Source organism: Mobula birostris, chromosome 5, assembly GCF_030028105.1.
Source record: "Mobula birostris isolate sMobBir1 chromosome 5, sMobBir1.hap1, whole genome shotgun sequence".
In the NCBI taxonomy this organism is placed as follows: Eukaryota; Metazoa; Chordata; class Chondrichthyes; order Myliobatiformes; family Myliobatidae; genus Mobula; species Mobula birostris.
The window spans coordinates 10,842,705-10,868,616 of record NC_092374.1 but is presented as its reverse complement, the minus strand read 5'-3'; the positions used below and the strand labels follow the sequence as shown (position 1 = coordinate 10,868,616).

Below are 25,912 nucleotides of genomic sequence, written 5' to 3'. Positions count from 1 at the left end.
CTCAACCTACGGTGTTGTCTGTTTACAGCTACCCAGAAGAGAGGCATTGGAGCTGGTGCGCTCTGGCAATCTGAAGTCAGTGCTGCCCCCAGTGTTCATTTTCTCTTCCAGACATTTACAGGAAAATAAAGAAATACAATAGAATTTGTGAAAAACTACACATAAATAAAGACAAACAACTAAAGTGCAAAGGAAGACAAACTGCAAATAAAAAAATACATACAGAATCCCTGAACGTGAGTGTGCAGGTTGTGGAATCAGTTCAGTGTTGGTGGGTAAAGTTATCCACGTTAGTCCAGGAGTCTGATGGTTGTAGGGGATACCTGTTCCTGAACCTGGTGCTGTGAGACTGAAGGCTCCTGTACCTCCTACCCAATGATAATTCACAAAAACTGAAAGGCTATAGTGTGTAGCTGAGGACTTGTGGTCAACCTACTCCTGACCAGGAGATAAAGAGTTGATTAATTAACTAACTGGGACTTCACTCCCGTAAGGCAATCCAACTGTAAACTGAAACATGGGAATGGCACAGGGGGTTTGATCAGACAAGGAGGAATATCCCAGGCTACCACTGGTCTAAGGGGTCCCTGTTCTCCTTTAGGAAAACAGGGAGGAGGGCATAGCAAGTGTCCTGCAACGATGGACAAGAGCATTCGCATTCGGCTCTCTAATATGTTAACTAGGATACTATTCTGATATACCCCTTGTGACATTAGCTCAGACTGGCATTTATTGTATTTAGAGATACAGCACAGGAACATTCTCTTCCAGCCCAACGAGCCCACATTGCCCAATTAAACCTACTAATGCATACTTTTTGAAATGTTGAGGAAACCCACACGGTCACGGGGAGCAGCAGGAATTGAACCCAGGTCGCTGGCACTGTAAGTGTTATGCCAACCATCACGCTACCATGCAACCTTTCACCTTTCACTCTTGGTCTGTGAGAGTGACTGCTCCATCGCTTACGGGGGGGGACTGTCCTGGTTAAGCTGATCAAACTCTTTCGGCACTCCCACATCCGTGCAGACTTCTTCCAAGCCCTACAACCTCACCAATTAATAGAAAAAGATTCTGACAGGAAATCATCCGTTTTCTTGGTGCTGAGCAGTAGGTTGGCATGGAGATTTGATGATGGGAATAAGATCCAGCATAAGCCAGGCATCATAGTCACGATGTTGAAACCACTACTTGGAATTAGTGTAATTTTGGCAGATGTAGAAGTACAAATATATGTATTTTTGGCCAAGGTACAGTGAAAAACCTGTCTTGTATACGAATTAAGGTCGCACACAGTAAAACAATAATAGAGTATTGAATAAAATGTGACAGTTACAGAGAAAGTGCAGGGTCATTACGAAGTTTACTGTGAGGTCAACAGTCCATCTTATCATACTAATTGTGGACAGCAGGGTGGAAGCTGTCCTTGAGCCTGGTAGCATGTGTTTCCATGGAAGAGGGCAGAAGAGAAAATCAGAATCTATTTGTTATCACTGACATATAGATGTTGTGAAATTTGTTTGTGGCAGCAGTACAGTGCAATAAATTAAAATCACTAAGTTATAATAAGAAATATTAAAAAAACAAATAAGTCATGCAAAACAGAGCAAAATAGTGGGTTAATAGTGGTCTCCTTATTTAAGAAAGGATGTGCTGACATTGGAGAGGGTACAGAGAAGATTCACTAGAATGATTCCGGGAATGAGAGGGTTAACATATGAGGAATGTTTGCCCGCTCTTGGACTGTATTCCTTGGAGTTCAGGAGAACTCTGAGGGGAGACCTCATAGAAACATTTCCAATGTTGAAAGGCATGGACAGAGTGGATGTGGCAAAGTTGTTTCCCATGATGGGGGAGTCCAGTACGAGAGGGCATGACTTAAGGATTGAAGGGCGCCCATTCAGAACAGAGATGCAAAGAAATTTTTTTAGCCAGAGGGTGGTGAATCTATGGAATTTGTTGCCATGGGCAGCAGTGGAGGCCAAGTCATTGGGTGTTTAAAGGCAGAGATTGATAGGTATCTGAGTAGCCAGGGCAGGGGAATGGGACTAAATGGGAGAATGGATCAGCTCATGATAAAATGGCGCAGCAGACTTGATGGGCTGAATGGCCGACTTCTGCTCCTTTGTCTTATGGTCCTAATGAACCATTCGGAGATCTGATGGCAGAGGGGAAGAAGCTATTCTTGAAACATTGAGTGTACGGCTTCAGACTCCTGCACCTCCTCCCTGATGGTCGCAATGAGAAGGGGGAATGTCCTGGATTGTGAGGGTGCCACCCTCTTGACGCATCAGCTTTTGAATATGTTCTCAATGGTGGTTGAACGTCTGGGGTGGCAGGGGTCCTTGTTTGTGCTAGCTGCCTTACTGAGCCAGTGGGGAATGCAGACAGCATCCACAGAGGGGAGGCTGGTTTCCGCGACGTGCTAAGCTGTGCCCACAACTCTCTGCAGTTTTCACGTAGCCTCGGGCAGACAGTCCAGATAGGATGCTTTCAACTGTACATCTATAAAAAAATGGTGAGGTTGAGAGGCAGGTGCCAAATTTCTTTAGCCTTCTGAGGAAGTAGAGGTGCGTATCAGCTTTTGTGTCAACCTGGATGAGTTAGCAATTTGCAAGCTGCAGGAAAACAGCAGGGAGCAGAGAACTAATAAGACAGCTCCTGCAATGAGCCTACAAATTCAATGCGTCATCATCACCACCAACACAAATCCCCCCCCAACCACACCTATGCTCCATAATCAGCATTAAACTGCACAATATACATCTTGTATAAAAATATAAACTCTCACTTTTTTGATGGATTTGGATCGAGACACTCCAGGCAGACCACGATCATGCTTCGTCTTTCGGCCGAGGATATCGAACTTCTGTTTGTTTATCTTCACCTCAAACGGATTGGACTTGATGTCTCGTGTGGACTTGTTCTTCCGTACTTTATCAGAAGCAGCCTTCTTCTGTGCTTTCCCCATCTTTTACAGACCTGAATAAATGGTAGAAAGAAAGAATACTTTTCAACACAAACGTTGGCCTTCATATCTTACACGTCAGTGCCCAACGCAAGAAGAAACTTGGGAGCCAATGCTTTTAAATATTGTGTAAAGTTACATCAAGCTTGGATAAGCTACCACAACTTTAGGTTCCCAAATTAGGTTTGGTGGGTTCCAAGATGTTTCATAATTGGCAAACTACCTGATTCCACACTTCTGATAGATACTGCACCTGTCACTGCAGGGCCCGATGCATTGTTGAGGATCCCGACCACCCATCCCACAGTCTCTTTGACCCACTACTGTCAGGAAGGAGGTACAGGAGCATCAGGACCAGGACTGCCGGACTGGGTAACAGCTTCTTCCTTCAGGCTGAGAGACTAATGAATACCCTGCCATCGCTGAGGTCTCATCACCAGGACAATGAGCTGTTTACTGTTTACCTGGCTACTATGCACTACATGCATATTGAATTATATTTTATTAAATTATTTGTAGTAGTATTCTGCCACCTGATTTCTGAATGGACTGTGAGTGTGTGATTGTATCATATATAGTAGTAGGCAGCCGTTGATCCCAGGGGATCATGCGTTTGCACCTCTAGCGGACTGTGTCCTCTCCAGGGTGCAAGCCTGGACAGGAATATTTGAAGAACCAGTTGTTGCCCATGTAGCGGGTTCCCCCTCTCAACATCACTGATGTAGTCCAAGGGAAGGGCAATATATATGTGTGCGTAATACTGTAATTTAAGTTTATTTGATTATTATGTATTGCACTCTACTGCTGCCACAAAGACAACAGATTTCACAACACATGCCAGTGACATTAAACCTGTTTTATGTAGTGTGTGTAATTTCATTTGGCTGTATATATGTACAGTTAGATGACAAAAACTCCTTACAGCATGCTACTTTCCCAGCCACGTGAAGAGTAAGCTCACATAATCCTTGAGATCCAACATTTTCCCCTCTGGAGTTCATATAAGAAATTGAAAGGCAAAAAGTCACAGAAACAGGCCATTCAGCCCACCAAGTCTATACTGACCACCAAACACCCTTTGCACTCATCCAATACTAAACCCAATGTTTTCTCATCCACATATTACCATCAGATTAACTCCTCCACACACAAGAGGACGCAGATGCTGGAATCTGGACCTACTGGAAGAGCAGAATCTGACTATTTAAACCACCGTCGTAACCAACACGCTCCCTCGGTCTCCCGGTGAGCCCCACACTCCCGCCAGTGACCATGAAGCGGGACAATCCGCCGTCTCCCTCGTTACCTCGGCGACCACCGCTCTCCTGCCACACGTTGTCCCCAACCAGTGCGGCGAAGGTTAAAGGTCGCGGCCCAGTGCGCCCTTCCGATCCAGAGCTTCCGCTTCCGCCTATCTGGCAGGCTCTGCCCCGCCATTTTTGTTAGGGGCAAGTGGAGCTTGCGGGAGAGCTGGGTGCAGTATACGATGTATTTCTTTTAGCGCAATGATGCCCCTTATCACTAATTATTGACTGATAACCTACTCACTCTTAGCTTTCTCTGCAAAGTGAATATACAAGCTCTGAGTGCGTGCACTGATTTAATATGTAGGTGTACAGACACAACACATTGGCGACGAGTAGGAACCTGAATGTCAACGAATATTAACCACGGCACCGACAGTTGCGAGACGACAAAATTCGGAGGAAGGGAGAGAGACAGCGGGAGGAAAGAGTGTATCAGGACGAATGCGTGAGTAGCAGTGCACGTTACACAGTGAGAGATGCACATCTAGCAAACCTGAGTGAATATAACGTGACGATGGGAAAGGGTGCTACTGAGGACTGGGAACCGTATATCGAGAGGGTTGAACTGTGTTGTAATACTAACGAGGTGGATTATTTAAAAAAAAGTCTCCACGCTTCTTAGCTTAATGAGTGCTAAAACGTAGTCTCTTACTCAACTTAATAACTGCTAAAAGGCGAACAAGCAAGATATTCAATGAAATTGTTGAAATTCTACAAAATCATGATCCCATAACTGCTAATAATAGCTAAGAGATTTAGATTTCACAAAAGGAACCAAGGAATGAAAGCATTTCTGAATACGTTGCAGATCTGCACAAACTTTCACAATACTGTGACTTTGGAGTTGGACTTTCTGATGCATGAAGGGATAGGCATGTATGTGGCATGCATAATCAAAGCACTCAAAAAAGGCTATTGCAAAAAGAGACCTAACCTTAGAATGGACATTGGCCATTGCAATATCAATGGAGACAGCACCATAGGATGTGTCAGAACAATGGAAAAAGAGTTTAGAATGTGAAACACACAAAGTGTCCCTGAATGGTGTAAAAAGCCAAAAATGCTTATTGTTGTGGCAAATCTTCTCATGATGCAAATAACTGTCGGTTCATAGAAAAAGTTTGCAGTATCAGAGATAAAACCACATATAGAGTGTGTGCAAGTCTGACAAAAAGCACAACCAAAGAGAAAAACCACACAGTGAAAAGTTTGAAATACAAAACTAAACAAATGCATAAAGTGACTGAATGTGAAACTGAATTGGAAAACACAGAGTCTGACAGAAGTGAGCTGCCATGGCAGGAACTGCTTGGTATAACTGAAGAAGATCACAAAATCATATAGATCACAACAGATGTGTCTGGTGTAAAATTGAAAATGGAGCTGGATACATGGTCAGTTTTGTCTGTAATTTCCAAGGTTGACTACAACAGATTGTTTTCTAAGCTACCATTAGAAAATACCTCAGTGATGCTGAAGACCTACACAGGCAAAAAAAGTTTCTCCCAAAGGCAAACAAACTGAACATGATGTATGGAAGCAAAATACAGCAGTTAGAGCTTTACGTATTGGAAAGTGGAGGGCCAGCACTTTTCTGATGTGACTGGTTCAGAAAAATCCAACTAGATTGGCACTCAATCAAAGCTCTCAGTGTGGCATCAGCAGGCAACTACAGCCCAAATAGTAGCACTAACCAGAGACTGTCACAACTGCTTAAAGCTAATCAGAAGGTGTTTGAGGAGTAGATTGGTAAACTCAAGGACATGAAGGCCAGAATTGGACTGCATGAAACAGGAACACCAAGATTCCATATAGTAAGTCCAGTGCCTTATGTACCATGTCCTAAAGTGGATACTGAACTTAAGAGCTTGGAGGCATCTGGAATTCTCTCCAAGGTTGAGTGGAGCGATTGGGCCATGCCCATTGTCCCAGTGATCAAGTAAGGAAAGGCTGGAGCTGTTTGCATATGCGGGGACTTCAAAGTGAGTATCAGCCCAGTGCTGCGTACTGCACAGTGTCCCCAGCCGCAAATAGAAGACACTTTTGCATCCTTGGCAGGCAGGGAGAGGTTTTCAAAGATTGACTTGTCACAAGCATATCTGCAAATGGAGATTGAGGAGTCAAGCAGGAAGTTCCTCACAATCAACACTCACAAGGGACTGTTCCAGTATAATCATCTCATCTTTGGCATTGCATCAGCTCTAACATTTTGGCAAAGAGCAATGGACCATGTGCTCCAAGATATCCCAGAAACACAATGTTACCTTGATGATATCATTGTGACTGGCAAGAATGATGAAGAGCACCTCCAGAACCTTGGTAAAGTGCTTACCAGGCTGAGTGAATATGGTCTGTGTGCAAAGAGAGAGAAATGTGAGTTTTTCAAGAATGAAATCTCATATTGTGGACATGTCATTGACAAGCATGGCTTACATAGGTCACAAGAGACGATTGAAGCAGTGCTGCAGGCACCCAAACTGGAAAGTGTTTCACAACTGAGGTCATACTTGGGCCCGGTAAACTACTACCACCGGTTTCTCCCAAACATTGCTACAGTGCTGCACCCATTGAACACACTGTTACAGACAGGAGCAAACTGGGAACAGTCAGAAAGATGTGAAAGAGTGTTTAAGGAAACAAAGAGACTAATAACATCAGATGAACTGCTCACATTATGACCCATCTCTGCCCTTCAGACTGACGTGCGATACGTCCCTTTATGACATTGGAGCAGTTTTGTCACACTATGGAAGATGGATCTGAATGTCTGATAGCATTTGCTTGATGAACGCAGAACACAACTATACACAGAGCAACTGAGAGGCTCTTAGTTCAGTATGGGGAGTAAAGAAGTTCCATCATGACCTCGACAGACAAAAGTTTACTCTAGTGACAGACCACCAACCTCCTTGCGTCCATTTTCAATTCCAGTGATGACTGCCACCTGGTTACAACGTTGGGCACTTTTCCAAGGAACCCACTTCTATGACATAGAGTTCAAGGGCAACACAGCAACACTGACGGCTTGTCACATCTTCCACTGTTGACAACTGAAGAAGAAAAGTATTCACTCTGTGACCCAGCAGAAGTGTTCCGCACTGCATTGGTGGACCAGTTGCCAGTAACAAATTCTGAAATGCAAAGGGAAACGAGGAATGACCCAACTTTGTCAAAAGTCTGTGACATCACCTTGCAAGGAAGGCCAGCACATGGTAACCCTCTGTTTCCAGAGTTCTCAGTGAGATGAGATCAACTGTCTGTCTGCCTAAGAACACTGATGTGTGGATCTTATGTTGTGGTTCTCTCTAAACAGCGCACCAAAGTGTTAGAGAATCTCTGGAGGGGAAGGCCCTAAATCCTCGGTTTTGCCTATTGCCTGTTGCCAGGGCCGGGGTCGAAGCGCTCGGCAGAGATGATGCTCCATGTCGGAGGGCTGGTCGGAGGCTCGAAGTTTTCGGACGGACTCAGAGTCAGACTGTGGTCGGGTGCTTCCAGGGTGCTGCATCGGCAAGTTTGTGGCGCTGGAAGCTCATGGCAGGAAGAGTTTTCTTCCTTCTACCGTCTGCGTGAGATGATGGGACTTTCGAGAGACTTTTTTTATGCCGTGCCCATGGTCTGTTCTTCTATCAAATTACAGTATTGCTTTGCACTGTTGTAACTATATGTTACAATTATGTGGTTTTTGTCAGTTTTTTTAGTCCTGGTTCGTCTTGTGTTTCTGTGATATCATTCTGGAGGAACAAATTGTATCATTTCTTAATGCATACATTACTAAATGACAATAAAAGAGGACTGCGTGTCCTCATAATCTAAAAAAAATTGGCATGAAGGACACCTGGGCACAGTGTCAAGATTAAGAGTCTCACCTGGAACTACATGTGGTGGTTGGGAATAGATAAATAAATTGAATACTTCCCCAAAAGCTGTTCAGTGTGGATCTTAGCACCTTTATACCTGTGGGAGTGGTCACCACCATGGCAAAGGGAACATACTGACTTTGCTGGGCCGTTCATGGACTTCATGTTCCTGATTGCTGTGGATACTCATTCAAAGTGGCCACAGGTTACACCAATGAAGTCAACCACCTCAGCAAAGACTGTCTCCACCCTGAGATCTATCTTCTCCAGAAATAGCTTACCCAAATTGTGAGTGACAACATATCACAATACACATCAGAAGAGCTCAGCCTATTCATGAAGAAAAATGGCAAAAAAAAATTCAAGTCAGTTCCTCAACACCCGGCAATGATTCGGTCAGCTGAAAGGTTTGTCCAAACCTTCAACAAGTCCACTAAAGTGATGAACAAGGTGGACAACTTCCTTTTTGTGTATCGGAACTCTGTTCATGCAACGACAAATCAAACACCTGTAGTGCTGTTCATGAGCAGGGATCTGAGATCTCGCATAGACCTCCTGAAACCAGATCTACAGAAGGAAGTGCAGATGGCGGCGCGACGCAGTGCGCGCAGCTCTCCGGTGAAATGATATCGTATTTGTAAATAGGATGCTGTGCACAATTCTGATTTGATGGAGACAGATGTGAGAAGCACAGAGGAACATCTGGAGAAATTTCTGAAATGCCTGGTTTGCTGCCGCCGCTACTGTGCGATCGAGAATCTCCGGAGGGAAGGCCCCAAAATCCCCAGCTTTGCCTGCTGCTGGCGACCGAGACTGAGGTCGAAGCATTTGGCAGAGATGGTGCTTGGTACTCGGTGTCGGAGGGCTGATCAGAGCTCGAAGTTTTCGGACGACTCCGAGTTGGACATGGCAGGGAGAGTTTTCTTCCTTCTCCCATCTGCGTGAGATGTGGGACTTTCGAGAGACCTTGAACTTTTTTGCCGTGCCCATGGCCTGTTCTTCATCAAGTTATGGTATTGTTGCACTGTTGTAACTATATGTTATAATTATGTGGTTTTTGTTAGTTTTTCAGTCTTGGCCTGTCCTGTGTTTCTGTGATATCACACTGGAGGAATATTGTATCATTTCTTAATGTATGCATTACTAAATGACAATAAAAGAGGACTGCGCGTCCTCATAATCTGGTTCAGTCAGGTCCCAGGTAAAACGGCAACGAGCTTTGAGGTTGGACAGGAAGTCCTCATGTGTGAATATTGAGAAGACAAGTGGACACCTGGTGGGATAGCTACAAGAACTGGACCACTGTTGGATGTTGGAGATCTGACATGGAGATGTCATGTGAACCAGATACTGGATGCTCAGCCAAAGAACACATTTGGGCCGTCTGTGTCCAACAAGACGGACACATTGCATCCACCAGACTTGCCTCTCTGTGATGATCACGTCACTAACAGCAATGTGACACCTGCAGCGGAGAAGGTTGTCTTTGACAAGACACCTGCCAAACCTGATGCCACTCCACAGGTCCGGAGGTGCCATCCTGAAAGAGACAGAGTGCCACCCAAAAGACTGAACTTCAGAACTGTGAAGTTAGATATGGATTGTTATCTTAAAAAAAAGGAAAAAAATCCAGCAAGCACAGTTATTATGGAAGCATGTTTATTTGAGCATGGTCTGTTAAAGGGAAATTGAATGTTTTGTTACTTATACAGTTTCATATTACATTTAATCTAAAGGTTAAGGAAGTGTAGTGTACAGATCTATTTCTTTTATCACTGATTATTGACTGATAACTTACTCATGGGCATTGATTTGTAGCTCTCTCTGCAGATTTACTAATCCACCCTTTATTTCGTCATCTACGTCCATGGGCAGGCCAGTTTTGAGTCCACACTGCCAAGTTTCCTTGGATCTTGTGCTTCAGTGAAAAACTTACTTTGCAGCTTTGCAGGAATACAGCATGAGGCAAACAAGCTTAAATATAATTTTTTTTAAATATACAAAATTATGCAAAACAATTGGAACAAAAAGAAGTCCATTATTGTGCCAAGTGGTCATAGTGTGGCTAGACTAAGGCAGCAATAAGGGTTTTGCAGGTTGGCTTAAGAACCGAATGGTTAAAGGGAAGCAGCTGTTCTTGAATCAGAGATTAAGAGATGAATAAAAATTAGCTTTATTGTCATATGTACATCAAATCATTGAAACACAATAAAACGTGTTGTTTGCAACAACACCCAGCACCAACATAGCAAGCTCACAACTCACTAACCCTAACCCTAATCTTTGGAATTTGGGAGGAAACCGGAGCACCTGGAGGAAACCTAGGCAATCACAAGAAGAAAGTACAGACTCCTTACAGACGGCGGTCAGAATTGAAATCCAATCAGTGATCACTGATGCTGACAATTATTGCACTTAATACTACTCCACTGTACCTCGTCACTGCGGTGGGGGGACATCAGGTTTCCACATCTCCTGCTTGATCGTAGCTTGATTGAAGATGACATAAGCGGGACGGTTGGGATTATTGATGACACATTCTACCTTCTTGAAGCAGCACCTCATGGAGATATTAGCGAATGTGGGGAAGGATATGCCTGTAATATTGTGCACTTCTTTCTGCAGCTTCTTATGTTCCTACAAACTGCAGTACCAGACCATGATAGAAACATAGAAAACGTACAACACAATACAGGCCCTTCAGCCCACAAAGCTGTGGCAAACATGTCCCTACCTCAGAACTACCCAGGCTTTACCCATGGCCCTCTATTTTTCTAAGCTCCATGTAGCCATCCAGGAGTCTCTTAAAAGACCCTATCGTATCCACCTCCACCACCGCCGCCGGCAGCCCATTCCACAGATCCCTGAGGCACACCACTGGCCACTGACCTCCATGCAGAATATGACCTGTTTACAACCATTCTTTGCCTTCTGTGGGCAAGCCAGTTCTGGATCCACAAAGTTCTGGATCCCCTTGGATCCCATGCCTCCTTACGTTCTCAATATGCAGGAAGTCAGAATACTTTCGACAGTACATCTGTAACAGTTGCCACGGAGAGCTGTGGAAGCCAAGTCATTGGGTGTACTTCAGACCGTAAGAGTAGAATTAAGCAGTTTCGCCCACCTGGTCTGATCTGTCATTCGATCATGGATTTTTTAAACCCCATAGTCCTGCTTGCTCCCCTTTTCCCTTGCCCCCCCCCACAAATTAAGAACCTATCAACGTCTGCTTTAAATATGCCCAATGACTTGGCCTCCACGGCCGTCTGTGGCAATGAATTCTTTTTTCCAATATTTTTATTACAGTTCATATACACAAGAATTCATAAGAATACTTATTATAAATCAAAATGAAACAGCACAAAATGCACTTTATTGTATATAAATCACACTGATACAATCACGGTATCCCATATTCATGAAATACAATAATATGGTTAATTATATTATTAAAAAACTCTACACCCACTACCAAGACAAAGCTGGTTGGTAAAAAAACAAGAGGAAAAAAAAGTAAACACGAGGAATTCTGCAGATGCTGGAAATTCAAGCAAGGCACATCAAAGTTGAAGGGTCTCGGCCCGAAACGTCGACTGTACCTCTTCCTAGAGATGCTGCCTGGCCTGCTGTGTTCACCAGCAACTTTGATGTGTGTTGCAGGAAAAAAAAGTACCTTATCATATGGTGTTTTATAATAATAGCCCAGATCTATATTTTAATAACAATAAAAATTCAAAGATTTATAAAATAGTTCAGAAAGGGTCCCCATAGCGTTTGAAAATCTTGATTAGAATCAGAAATTGAACAACGAATCTTCTCTAAATTTAAACATGACATAACATCGCATAACCATTGAGTATGTGTGGGGGGGCAACCTCCTTCCATTTAAGCAAGATCACCCTCCTAGATATAAGAGAAATAAAAGCCAGTACCCACAAATGAGAAGGCTCCAAAATTATAGCTCTTTCCTCAACAATACCAAATAAGGCAGTCAAAGGATTGGGCTTAAAATTAACTTTAAAAAGTACAAAAAAAAGTTTGGAACATCTTTCCAATATTTTTCAAGGCTTGAACATGACCAAAACATATGGATTAATGAACCTTTCCATTATTACATCTGTCACAATAAGGAGATACATCTGCAAAAAAACCGAGAGAGCTTGTCTTTAGACATACGAGCCCTATGTACCACTTTAAATTGTAGGAGGGAATGACGAGCACGTAATGATGAAGAATTAACCATTTTGAAAATAGCCCTCCAGGTCTCATCAGATAATGAAGTCTGTAAATCCTTTTCCCAATCTTTTTAAACTTTGTCTAAAGGAGCCATTCTCAGTCCCAACAACAGACTATAAATATAAGATATTGAACCATTATCAAAAGGTTTCAAATTAAAAATTACATCTATTATGTTCTTATCCAGGCTGATAGGAAATGTATGTAATTTAAATCTTAAAAAATCTCTAATCTGTAGCTGTCGAAAAAGGTTTATATTTGATAGGTTATATTTCACTGAGAGCTGCTCAGAAGAAGAAAGAAACCCTCTAACAAACAGATCCTGAAATCGTTTAATGCCTAATCTATCCCATTCTCTAAAAGACAGATTGGTCGTAGATGGATTTTAAAAAATTAGAAAAAATAGGACTAGAAAGGGAAAATCTCAATAAACTGAAATGTTTTCTAAACTGCAGCTAGCTCCCCAAAGTGTGTTTAACCACCAAACTGTCAGTTAATTTACTTAAAGATAATGGAAGAGATGATCCAAGAAGAGAAATAATAGAAAATTTCGTAACAGAGTTGGCTTCCAAAAAGACCCATATTGGACAATCCTCACGATTAATATAATATAACCAGTACATAAGATTTCGTATGTTAATATAACTTAAAATTCGGTAGAGCAAGGCCTCCATTTTTAATTTTTTGAAGGTGGGCTTTATTTAATTGGGGTTTTCTGTTCTTCCATATATAGGAAGAAAGAATCGAATCTAAAGAATCAAAAAAAGACAGGAATAAAAATGGGTATGGCTTGAAAAAGGTATATAAATTTAGGTAAAATATTAATTTTAATAGAATTAATTTGACCAATCAATGATGAAGAGACAGGCGACCAATTAGAAAGTGTCTTTTTCACATAATTTATTAAGGTTAGAAAATATTCTTTGAATATTCTTAGTGATTGTTACACTCAAATATGTAAATTGTTTTCTTACAATTTTAAAAGGAAGATTAATATCGTTTGGTATCAAATTATTTAAAGGAAACAATTCACTCGTATGTAAATTCAATTTATATCCTGAAAACTGACTAAAATTAGTCAGTAAAAGAAACATAGAGGGTAAAAAAGTTGTAACATTAGATATAAAAAGCAATAGGTCATCAGCATAAAGCAAGACTTTATGAATAGTACCTTTCCTTAAGATACTGGTGATATCTTTAGAATCTCGAAAGGCAATTGTTAAAGGTTCTAATACCAAATCAAAAAGCAAAGGGCTCAACGGACATCCTTGTCTGGTTCCACGTTGGAATTTAATTGGTTTAGAATTCTGAAAGTTAGTAAGGACCCGAGTGGAGGGAGATAAGTAAAGTAATTTAATCCAATGAATAAAATTGGGCCCAAAATTAAATTTTTCTAAGTTTTTAAATAGGTATTCCATTCAACTCGGTCAAAAGCCTTCTCCGCATCCAGAGAAATCACACATTCCAATATTTCCTTGGATGGAGAATGCATAACATTTAACAGTCACCATATATTAAAATGAGAATATCGATTTTTAATAAATCTTGCCTGATCATCAGATATTATAAAAGGTATAATATTTTCGAGTCTGCAGGCCAAAACTTTAGATAGGATCTTAGTATCAACATTGAGTAAAGAGATTGGTCTATATGAAGAGCATTCAGTGGGATTCTTATTCTTTTTAAGAATAAGTGAAACAGAAGCTGTATAAAAAGACTGTGGCAACCTACGCATCTTGAAGGAATCAGTAAGGGTAGAACATAAATAAGGTATAAGCAATGAAGAAAAAGCCTTATAAAATTCTCCAGAGAATCCGTCAGATCCTGGAGATTTCCCAGAATGCAATGAACGTATAGCCTCAGTGATTTCCTCCTGAGAAATAGGTTGATCCAACTGCTTTTGATTATCAACCAGAAGTCCAGGAATATTTAATTGGTCTAAAAAATTGTCCATTGCATTAACAAGATCAGAACTATACAGTTTAGAATAAAATTCTCTGAAAGTGTCATTTATTTCAAAATGGTCAGTTGTCATATCACCATTGGTTTTGCGAATTTCTTTAATTTGCCGTTTAGCTATAAAGGTCTTCAATTGATTAGCCAATAGTTTACCAGTTTTTTCTCCATGTATATAGAATTGGCTTCTATCTTTTAAAAGTTGGCTTTCAATTGGATACGTTATAAGAAGATCATATTTAGTTTTAATTTCAATACATATTTTGTATAGTTCAGGGTCTGGTGCCAAAGCATATTTCTGGTCTACTTGTTTTAATTGATTAACTAAATCAGTTCTAGCTTTATTAGCTTTTTCCTTAATATATGCAGTATAGGAGATAATTTGTCCTCTAATATATGCCTTAAAAGCATCCCAAATGGTAAGACTAGAAGTCTCTTCCAATGCGTTTTCTTCAAAAAAAAGAGTAATTTGATTCTCCAGAAATTTTAGTAAGTCCTTATCAGTTAACAAAGTTAAATTAAAATGCCAGGATCTGTTCATATGAGTGAAACCAGGAAGATTTAAAGATAGAAATACAGGAGAATGGTCGTATACAGCTATTTCTTTATATTCAATGGATCGAACTAATGGAACCATTTGACAATCAATTAAAAAGATCAATCCTGGTTTAGGAATGATGGACGTGAAAGGAGAATGAATAATCCCTTTCTGCTGGGTGAAAAAAACACCAGGCATCAACAATATCATATTTCGTTAGAAAGGATTGAATAAATAAAGCTGATTTATTAGTTGTGGCTGATTTAAGAGAAGAACGATCTAATACTGGGTCTAGACAACAATTAAAATCTCCTCCCATCACTAAAGAATAAAGACTCAAATCTGGCAGGAATGAAAAGAAACGCTCAAAAAATCCTGTGTCATCCACATTGGGGGTGTACACATTAGCAAATATAATTAATTTATTATCTAGTTTCCCTGACACTATGACAAATCGCCCATTAGGGTCAGAGACAACTTTATGTTGAACAAAAGAAATTGTATTGTCTATAAAAATTGAGACCCCTCGAGATTTTGCTCTGAATGAAGAATGAAATTGACCCCTCCACTGATTAAAAAGGTGTGCGTTGTCACAACTACGTACATGCGTTTCTTGTAGAAAAATAATGCGGGCCCTTAACTTTTTAATATAAGCAAAAATCTTACTCCATTTCACAGGATGATTTAACCCTTTCACATTAAATCTAAGTAAATTAATATTTCGATCCATTTTAAATACTAATTAACAGAAGAGTTAAAAGATCTGACCATAAGTTATTAGAACCAGAGAACGAACCATAAGAAAACAGAACTCAAACAGAAAATTTGGATGCTGGCCCAACCCAGCTTCCAGAGTAAAAAGGAAAAAAGAGACCCCACCCCCTCCCCCTCCCAAAGCCAGAAAGCCGGCCAAAGGACAGTCAGCATGCTAAACCCTAAAGACAACCCTCCCAAAGAAATCCTGCTGGCAAAACTCCAATCATTCAAGGTTATTATGTTCCTACCAAGACAAAAAAAACTTAGATCAGAAATCCAAAACATAAGAGGATTCATTTTAACTATTTCAAAAAATATATAGAAAAACCTCAAAAAAAAAGAATAAAGTAGTAAAACTTATCAAAGAAAATATCAAAAAACAAGGTATATAAATGGTCAAAACGTAAGTTTATTAAAACTTTATTTTATCCAACATTAAAAAGATAATTGCTCTTGTAAGAGATGTAACGCAATTAATCTTCTGCTTTCAAAAACTTCTGTGCATGTTTGACCGATCCCAGCCATTTCTGCACACCATTTTTCCAAATGATTCTAAGATGTGCGAGGAAGCAAAGGGAGGGCTTAAACCCTTTATTATAAAGCAGCAATATGACCTCTTTATACTTAGCACGTTCAGCCATAACCTCTGGTGTATAATCTTCCACGTCTGATCATCTTCCAGTTGTAATCGATCATTCCAACTCAATAGGTATGATGGATTAAAAACTCCTTGGTATGAAATTCATAAAAACATAAAATAACCAACCTAGGTCACTCTCCCAACTTTGGTTTGGGGACCAGCGACTGGTGGGCATGGTCCAACTTAGGCACAGACGGCAATAAATCAGAGAATAGCTGCTTCAGAAAGCTTGCAAAGAACTCCATGGGGTGGGCACTGTTGTAACGTGGATGAAATTACCGGAGAGACAGAGTCACTGGTAGATACAAAGCAGCTTCTTTATTTGACACAACAAGGCATCTTAACGGATGGAGATGCTTTCCGCAGAAAGGTCTGCTAGCTAAAATGTGTGCTCGATCTTTATATGCTAAACACAAAGGCAATCGCTACTTAAAAAGTTACAGACAACACCTAGTCAATGCTTCCTTTTGAAGTGACATACAAACATCACACCTTCGGATTTCATCCTTTCCTTCTGACGCCAACATGTCTGGGTTGGTATCCACAGCCTCTAGTTCAATCCACAATACATTTATTTGGCATTTTATGTGCTAACATAGAAGACAATTAATATTTATAGTGTATAGATAAGACTGTCTTTGAAACTACAGCATCAGGCACCAGAAGCATCTGGTATTTACACCTTTTAGGAAGCCCATTGTGGTGGACTCAATCCCAGTCCTTTGTCAAACAGTTAAAATAGAAGTCTGGTGGCCAAAGTCATTTAAGTGTAAACAAATCATCTACCCAAAAAGAAATCCACTCTAACAGGCACCTTCAATTGATTCTTCAAGACCCAGAATACGTAGATTTTTCCTTCTGTTTCTGCTTTCCAGGTTGGTAATCTTTGTTAATTTTTCATTAGGTAATGATAATTTTTTGCAGAGCTTACTCATGTCTTCTAAGTCTGCTTCCAGTGTCAACAAAGTTTCTTTATTCTCCTTAATTCGCTTTTCATGTTCGATTAGATTTTGTTGAATAATGTCCAACTTGACACTAAGATGTTGAAATTCCTCAGAGAGTTCTGTTCTTTGCTTCTCCAATTGATTCCAAAGTGGTTGGAGAATCATCTTTTTCTCTTGCAGAGGCTTTAGTCTTTTTCAAAGACATAATAGAGCAATATTGAGATTTATTTTAAGGTTTCAAAAAACTGGTAGGAAACAAAAAGATAGGTAAGGTAGGATCAAGTTCAAAAAGATGTTACCCCATCAGCTGCCAGGAGGGCTCTCAGCAATGAATTCTACAGATTCACCACCCTCTAGCTGAAGAAATTCCTCTTCATCTCTGTTCTAAATTGATGTCCCTCTATTCCTCTGGTCCTATACTCCCCCGCTGTAGGAAACATCTTCTCCATGTCCACTCTATCTAGGCTATTCGGTGTCCTGCAGTTTTCAATGCAATCTTCCCTCAATCTTGTAAACTCCAGAGAGTACAGGCTCAGAGCCATCAAATGCTCCTCATACATTAACCCTTTCATTCCTGGGCTCATTATTGTGAACCTCCTCTGGACCCTCTCCAGGGCCAGCACATCCTTCCTTGGATAGGTACCCCTGTGGAGTCAGAATCACTGACATATGAAATGAAATGTGTTGTTTTCTGGCAATAGTACAGTGCAAGACATAAATATTACTACAAGTTAACAATAAAATCATAGATAAGTAGTCACCTTTATCCTCAACTTTCTGACTTCTTCCGGTGAAAGTCATCCAGTCTGTTGTCACACACACGAGCACACGTATGCACAGGTGCAATGAAAAATCTTACTTGCAGCAGCAACATGGGCAACATAGCATTGGATAAGCAGCACTCACAAGAAAAACATGAATTACACAAGTTTTACAAGAGTAACACACACAGTGCTGGAGGAACTCAGCAGGTCAGGTAGCGTTTATGGAAATAAATAAACAGTTGATGCTTCATGCCAAGATTCTTCATCAGGACTGGAAGGGAAGGGGGAAGAAACCAGAAATGAAGTGTGAAGGAGGGGAAGGTGATGGGTGGTGCCAGGTGGCTGGAGAGGGAGGAATCTGATAGGAGAGGAGAGTGGACCGTGGGAGAAAGGGAAGGAGGAGGGACACCAGGGGGAGGTGATGGGTGGGAAAGGTAAAGGGCTGGAGAGGGAGGAATCTGATAGGAGAGCAGAGTGGACCGTGGGAGAAAGGGAAGGAGGAGGGGCATCAGGGGGGAGGATGGGCAGGTGAGCAGAAGAGTAAGAGGCCAGAGTGGGGACTGGAAGGGGAAAGGAGAGGGAGGGAAACCCATGTTCATGCCATCAGGTTGGTGGCCACCTCGATGAGGGTGGCCTCATCATGGCAGAAGAGGAGGCCATAGACTGACATGTCAAATCAGGAATGGGGATAGGAATTTAAAAAGTTAGCCACCAACAGGAGTTCCAAACCTTTTTTATGCCATCAACCAATGCCTTAAGCAAGGAGTCCGTGGACCCAAAGTTAGCCACCCTGGCCATTGGGAAATTCTGCTTTTGGCAGGGGAGCAGAGGTGTTCCACAAAGCACTTCTCCCAATTTACAGCGGGTCTCAGCAATATAGAGGAGGCCTCATCAGAGGTACTGGATACAACAGATGACCCCAACAGATTCTCTGGTGAAGTGTTCCCTCATCTAGAAGGTCTGTTTGAATGGAACTGACGGAGGAGGTGTAACGTTTCTGTCACTTGCAGGGAAACACGCCAGGAGGTGATTAATAGGGAGGGACAATGGACAAGAGCCATCCCTGTGGAAAGCAGAGATTTGGGGGGGTGGTTAAATGTGTGTTTGGTGGTAGGATCCCGTTTAAGATGGTGGACAATGTGGAAAATGACGTGCTGGATCCAGAGGCAGTAGATGAAGACAAGAGGAACTCTACTCCGGTGGGTGTCCAAGAAACAGAAGCCAAGTCACTTTTTACTGTCATTTCGACCATAACTGCTGGTACATTACGCAGTAAAAATGAGACGACGTTTTTCAGGACCATGGTGCTACATGAAACAATACATAAAACAACACAATAGACTGGTCCTGGACTTATTTCCTGGCATAATTTACATATTACTATTCAATTATTTATGGTTTTATTACTATTTAATTATTTATGGTGCAACAGTAACGAAAACCAATTTCCTCCAGGAGCAATAAAGTATGACTATGACTATGACAAAAACTACACTAGACTACAGACCTACCCAGGACTGCACAAAGTGCACAAAACAGTGCAGGCATTACAATAAATAATAAACAAGATAATAGGCACAGTAGAGGGCAGTAGGTTGGTGTCAGTCCAGGCTCTGGGTATTGAGGAGTTTGATGGCTTGGGGGAAGAAACTGTTACATAGTCTGGTCGTGAGAGCCTGAATACTTCGGTGTCTTTTGCCAGATGGCAGGAGGGAGAAGAGTTTGTATGAGGGGTGCGTAGGGTCCTTCATAATGCTGTTTGCTTTGCCGATGCAGCGTGTGGTGTAAATGTCTGTTATGGCGGGAAGAGAGACCCCGATGATCTTCTCAGCTGACCTCACTATCTACTGCAGGGTCTTGTGATCCGACATGGTGCAATTTCTGAACCAGGCAGTGATGCAGCTGCTCAGGATGCTCTCAATACATCCTCTGTAGAATGTGGTGAGGGTGGGGGGTGGAAGATGGACTTTTCTCAGCCTTCGCAGAAAGTAGAGATGCTGCTGGGCTTTCTTTGCTGAGGAGCTGGTGTTGAGGGACAGGTGCAGGTGAGGGCAGCATCAACAGTGGAGGAAGGAAAACCCTGTTCTTTGAAGAAGGAGGACATCTCTGATGCCCTGGAAATGAAAGCCTCATCCTGGGAACAGATGCGCGGAGACCAAGAAAAAGAGAAAAGGGAATAGCATTTTTACAGGAGACAGAGTGGGAAGGTGTACAGCCAAGATAGCCATTGGAATCGATAGGTTTATAAAAAATGTTGGTAGACAGTTTGTCTCCAGAAATGAAGGCAGGGAGATTGAGAAAGGGGAGGGAGGTGTCAGAAATGGACCAAGTGAATTTAAGGGCTGGGTGGAAGTTGGAGGCAAAGGTGATGTAATTGACCAGCCCAGTATGGGTGCATGAAGCAGCACCAATGCAGTCATCAGCAGAGGAGGAGTTGGGGAGCGTTACCAAGGAATGCTGGGAACATGAACTGTTCCACATAGCCAATGAAAACGAAGGCATAGCCTGGGCCCACGTGGGTGCCCAATGCTACCCCTTGAGTTTGGAGAAAGTGGGAGAAGCCAAAGGTAGAAATTGTTGCGGGTGAGGACAGTTCCACAAGATGGAAGAGTTTGGGGGTGGCGGGGAATGGGTTGGGTCTTTTGTTGAGAAAAAATTGGAAAGCTTTAAACATTCTTGATGGGGGATAGAAGTGTATGGGGACTGGACATCCATGGTGAAAATGAGGCAGTCAGGGCCAGAGATACGGAAATTGTGGAGTATGAGAGTGTGTGAAGTGTCGCAGATGTAGGTGGGAAGGGACAGAACCAAAGGGGATAGAATGGAGTCGAGGTATGTGGGCATGAGTTCAGCGGTGCAGGAGCAGGCAGAGACAATGCACAGTCAGGTTTTACAAGAACATGTTTTAGACAGTTAGCCAGTCTTCTATCCATCTTAGCACCTTCCTCCTAACACCATGGGCTCTTGCTTAGGGCAGAGATGATAGATTCTTGATCAGTTTGGTGTTTAAAAGTTACTGGGAGAATAGGGTGAGAGAAAAAAACAAAATTGAATAGTAGAACACAGTACAGGCCCTTCAGCCCACAATGTTGTGCTTACCTTTAATCTACACTAAGATCAATCTATCCCTTACCCCCATTTTTCTTTCATCCATCTGCCTATCTAAAAGTCTCTTAAATGTTCCTAAAGTATCTGCCTCCACCATCACCCCTGGCAACGCGTACCCTGCTCCCATCACTCTCTGTAAAAACTCTGACATCCACCCCTGTACTTCCCTCCAGTCACCTTAAAACCATAATGCTTGTATTAGTCATCTCTGCCCTGGGAAGAGATATATCTAAATGATCTGGTCAAAGAACACTGAGGCTGTCTACAAGAAGGGTCAGAGCCGTCTCTATTTTCCTGAGGAGACTGAGGTCCTTTAACATCTGTCGGACGATGCTGAGGATGTTCTACGAGTCTGTGGTGGCCAATGTGATCATGTTTGCTGTTGTGTGCTGGGGCAGCAGGCTGAAGGTAGCAGACATCAACAGAATCAACAAACTCATTCGTAAGGCCAGTGATGTTGTGGGGATGGAACTGGACTCTCTGACGGTGGTGTCTGAAAAGAGGGTGCTGTCCAAGTTGCATGCCATCTTGGACAATGTCTCCCATCCACTACATAATGTACTGGGTGGGCACAGGAGTACATTCAGCCAGAGACTCATTCCACCGAGGTGCAGCACAGAGCATCATAGGAAGTCATTCTTGCCTGTGGCCATCAAACCTTACAACTCCTCCCTTGAAGGGTCAGACACCCTGAGCCAATAGGCTAGTCCTGGACTTATTTACTGGCATAATTTACATATTACTATTTAACTATTTACGGTTTTATTACTATTTATTATTTATGGAGTAACTGTAATGAAAATCCAATTTCCCCCGGGATCAATAAAGTATGACTATGACATATTTCATGACATGTGTTGGTTATATTAAACCTGATTCTGATTTCGGAAGTCTCTGGCCAATCTATTTCTGTCTCCGTTCTCCTGTCACGGTGGAGCAGACTCGATGGGCTGAATGGCTTAATTCGGCCCCTTTATCTTGCGGAGCGACGTCATTAATTTAGGCGTTGTAAATGCACCCTCCAGATCTGGTCGATTCCTTCAGTGGGTGACTGGTTCACGTCCTCTGCGTGCGTGCACGCACACACACCGAGACGGACAAATACACTCAGAACACAGTACCAGCACCGTCCTTTCAAAAGCAGAAACTATCATCGAATACTACGCGTTCAGAATTGGGCAGGAAAACGTAGTCTTTGGAAGGACTTTTTCCCCCTCATTTGTCTTCAAAAAGGGGGTGGGGGATGTGAAATACGACACTGCTTCCTGGTTCTACAGCGAGAGAAGCCGAGGGAGGGGTGGGGAAGAGGGCGAAACCGAGCAGGGATTTTTCCAGTCTGGTTGAGAAAGCGAGAGCGGTACAGCCAAGTGTTCCAGCTGCGGGAGGGTGAGAGAGTTCGTCCTCTCTCCCGAGAACTGCAACAAGCAGCTAGCATCACGTTGCAACGAAAAGGTAACACGCATATCCGCAGCCTTTCTTGCGTCTGGAGTTTTTTTAAAATCAGCATCTTTGAGAATATTGAGCGCCTGACCACAAATGGCTTCATTTGCAAACTTCCCGCACCAGCGGGCGCCTCCAAGCAGTTTACAAACTGAGCACAGTTTGGGACTTCCTGTGGTCGGGAAGGGGCTGTCGAAATGTGAAGTTTCTTTGTCCCGGCGGAGCTGCCTGGAGTTGTGAGTTCAATCCCCAGGGCAGCATCAATTTCATCATTGCTTTGTTTGGAAAAATAAGTTTTATATATGACATCCCTAATATTTAAAAATACAGAAGACGCTGGAAACACTCAGCAAGTCAGACAACATCTGTAGAGAGAGGAGCGGAGTCCATATGACATAAAAGCCGAACTAGGCCACTCAGCCCATTCAATAAACCGCAAGATTTAGGAGAGGAATGTGGCCATTCCGCCCATTGAGTCTGTTCCACCATTCCATCATGGCTGATTTATTATCCCTGTCAACTCCATTCTCCTGCTTTCTCCCTGTAATCTTGACACCCTTACTAAACAAAAGCCTGTCCGCCTCTGCTTTAAATATACCAAACGATTTGGCCTCCACAGCTGTCTCTGGCAATGAATTTCAGATTTATTTCCTGCTGGCTAAAGAAATTCCTCCTCATCTCTGTTCTAAAGGGATGGCCTTGTATTCTGAGGCTGTGCCCTCTGATCCTAGACTCCGCCCAGCAGGGGAAACATCCATTCCACATCCACTCTTTCAATATTGGGTAGGTTTCAATGAGATCCCTCATGCAATGTCCACTCTGAGTTGCATACTGTAGGCAATGGTTGCTAGGGTGGTCCCTGCCCAAAAGGCTTTTATAGAAGTAGCAGCTGTGGTAGTCTGGATCAGTAAGCAGTAGGTATGGGCATGCTCTGTCTAAAGGGATGCAGTTCTGTTCTCAGTAATCAACAACTCGGGTTCAATTCCTGCCACTGACTGCAAGGAGTTTGTACGTTCACTCCGTGACCATGTGAGTTTCCTCTGGGTGCTCTGGTTTCCTCCCACAGTCCAAAGACGTACCGGTTAGGGTTAGTGAGTTGTGAGCATGCTACATTGGTGCTGGAAGTAGGGCGACGCTGACAGAACATCCTCGGACTGTGTCTGTCATTGTTTTCCTGCAGTGATTCTATCGTGTTTCTTTGTCCTTACTGTGAATGCCCACAAGAAAATGAATCTCAGGGTTGCATATGGTGCCATCCATGTACTTTGATAATAAAATTACTTTGAACCTTGATGCAAATGGTGCACTTCACTGTATGTCTCAATGTATGTCTCACAAATAAAGCTAATATTTTACCTTTTAAATCTTTTAACCTGTGATCAATGTGGCAGTGGAATCTTTAGTGGAAGCTTCCCGCAACAGGATGACTCAGCTAAATGGTTTCAATTCCTTCCCTGTTGTCAAGGATTGTGAAACCAGAAACCTGAAGCAGAGGATTTAAGAATTTTTGGGCTTCCTCTCAGCACCTGGAGATATGGAGAGAAGGGAGCAGTGCGGCTACGGCAGAGAAAGCAGTGAGGCCAAGACCGTGGCCAGTTCACACGACGGCTCCTCTCGAGTCATTAATGTGGTCTTCCTGATGCTCCTCATCGACCTGCTTGGGTTCACTCTCATCCTACCACTTCTCCCCTCCATTTTGGATTACTATGGAAAGACTGACCAAGTGAGTACACCAAATAAGTGGTAACATCACAAAGTAGTCTGCACACTCATACACCAGTACATCACAGGAACAGGCCCTTCAGCCCACAATGTCATGCTGGCCCAATTCAATGCCCAACTTGATTAATCCCTCCAATTTCCTCACATTCATACGTCTGTCTAAGTGTCTCTTAAAAGTTCTGAATGTGACTGCCTCTATCACCACATTCCAGGCTGCCATTAATCTCTGTGTTTTAAAAAAAACTTGCCCCTCACATCTCCTTTGAAATGACCCCCTCTCACCTTAAGTGCATATCCGGTCTTAGACATTTCAACCCTGGGAAAAAGATACCGTGTGTCTGTGCCTCTCATAAGCTTATAAACCTTTATCTGATCTCCTCTCAGCCTCCGTTCTAATTCTTAAACAATACATAGTCATTAATTAAGAACACAGAAAAATACAATACAGTACAGGCCAATCAGCCCATGATGTTGTGCCAACCCCTTAACCTACTTTAAAATCAATCTAATCCTTCCCTCCCACTTACCCCTCCATCTTTCTATCATCCAATTGTAACAAGCTTCCTCACCGCAGAGAGTTGGAGAGACGTTCTAGGAACTGTATCTCTGAGTATATTGCAACATTAATTAGTGTAAATTCAGATTAGTTTATTGTCAATATACACCAGGGTGCAATGTCATTTCTTGCTTGCCTGAAGCTCTCTGAGTAAAAACTACACAACAATAAATACAATAATTAATGCAAAACACTCATTTCTTTCTATATCTGAGATATGGGGGGAAAAAAGAAATGTTAAAGTGACAAGATTCATATTATATAGCCTAATTTGACCTCAACAACCAAGATGGCTGCCTTAACTAAATTCATTTTCTTGATTTGGCCCCATGTCCTTCTAAACCAGGGGATCCCAACTTGGGGGTCCACAAACCCCTCAGTAAATGGTAAGGGTCCATGGCATAAAAAAAGTTGGGAACCCCTGGTCTAAACTTTCTTCTAAAAGGAAACAGAATATCATTGGTTTATTGTTGTCGTGGTGTACTGAGGTACAGTGAAAAACTTTGTTTGAAAATGATCTGAGGCACAACTTCTTCACCTACTCACCACTCTCTGCATAGAATGAGCTGCCAGATGAACAGGTTGAGGCAGGCACAGTAACAACATTTAAAACGCATTTAGGTATTCCTATGTTCCGTAAGTATATGGATAGGATATCCATATGGTCAAATCCGTGGCCAAGTGGTTAAGGCGTCGATCTAGTGATCTAAAGGTCGCTAGTTTGAGCCTCAGCTGAGGCAGCGTGTTGTGTCCTTGAGCAAGGAACTTAACCACATATTGCTCTGCGACGACACCGGTGCCAAGCTGTATCGGACCTAGTGCCCTTCCCTTGGACAACATCAGTGGCGTGGAGAGGGGAGACTTGCAGCAAGGGCAACTGCTGGTCTTCCATACAACCTTGCCCAGGCCTGCACCCTGGAAACCTTCCAAGGTGCAAATCCATGGTCTCACGAGACTAACAGATGCCTATGACACTGACAATCAGCCAGTCCATCGTGGGTGAAGCCCATCCAACCATTGAGCACTTCAAGATGAAACATTGTTGTGGGAAAGCAGCATCCATCATCAGAGACCCCCATCAAGAGAAGGTGTGCTCTCTTCTCACTGCTGTCATCAGGAA

At 42.4% G+C, this 25,912-nt stretch overlaps 2 protein-coding genes across 4 annotated transcripts in view; one reads left to right on the top strand and one right to left on the bottom strand.

Moving 5' to 3' along the window:
• nop14 (NOP14 nucleolar protein homolog (yeast)) overlaps positions 1–4,339 on the bottom strand; it is a 65,935-nt gene extending 61,596 nt beyond the window's left edge. Inside the window, exons 1-2 of one of the 2 annotated variants that reach the window (XM_072257609.1) lie at positions 4,275–4,339; positions 2,792–2,982 (exon numbers count right to left, since the gene is read on the bottom strand). In XM_072257609.1, coding sequence (XP_072113710.1) covers positions 2,792–2,971 — 180 coding nt within the window. In that variant the 5' untranslated portion in view covers positions 2,972–2,982; positions 4,275–4,339. Of the gene's footprint in view, positions 1–2,791; positions 2,983–4,094 lie in introns of both variants that reach the window. The other variant, XM_072257610.1, reaches the window with a different exon arrangement.
• Positions 4,340–4,421: 82 nt separating this feature from the next.
• The window catches only part of mfsd10 (major facilitator superfamily domain containing 10), a 53,548-nt gene continuing 32,057 nt past the window's right edge, over positions 4,422–25,912 (top strand). Inside the window, exons 1-2 of one of the 2 annotated variants that reach the window (XM_072257612.1) lie at positions 4,422–4,720; positions 23,980–24,237. In XM_072257612.1, coding sequence (XP_072113713.1) covers positions 24,049–24,237 — 189 coding nt within the window. In that variant the 5' untranslated portion in view covers positions 4,422–4,720; positions 23,980–24,048. Of the gene's footprint in view, positions 4,721–22,106; positions 22,527–23,979; positions 24,238–25,912 lie in introns of those variants that run through there. The other variant, XM_072257611.1, reaches the window with a different exon arrangement.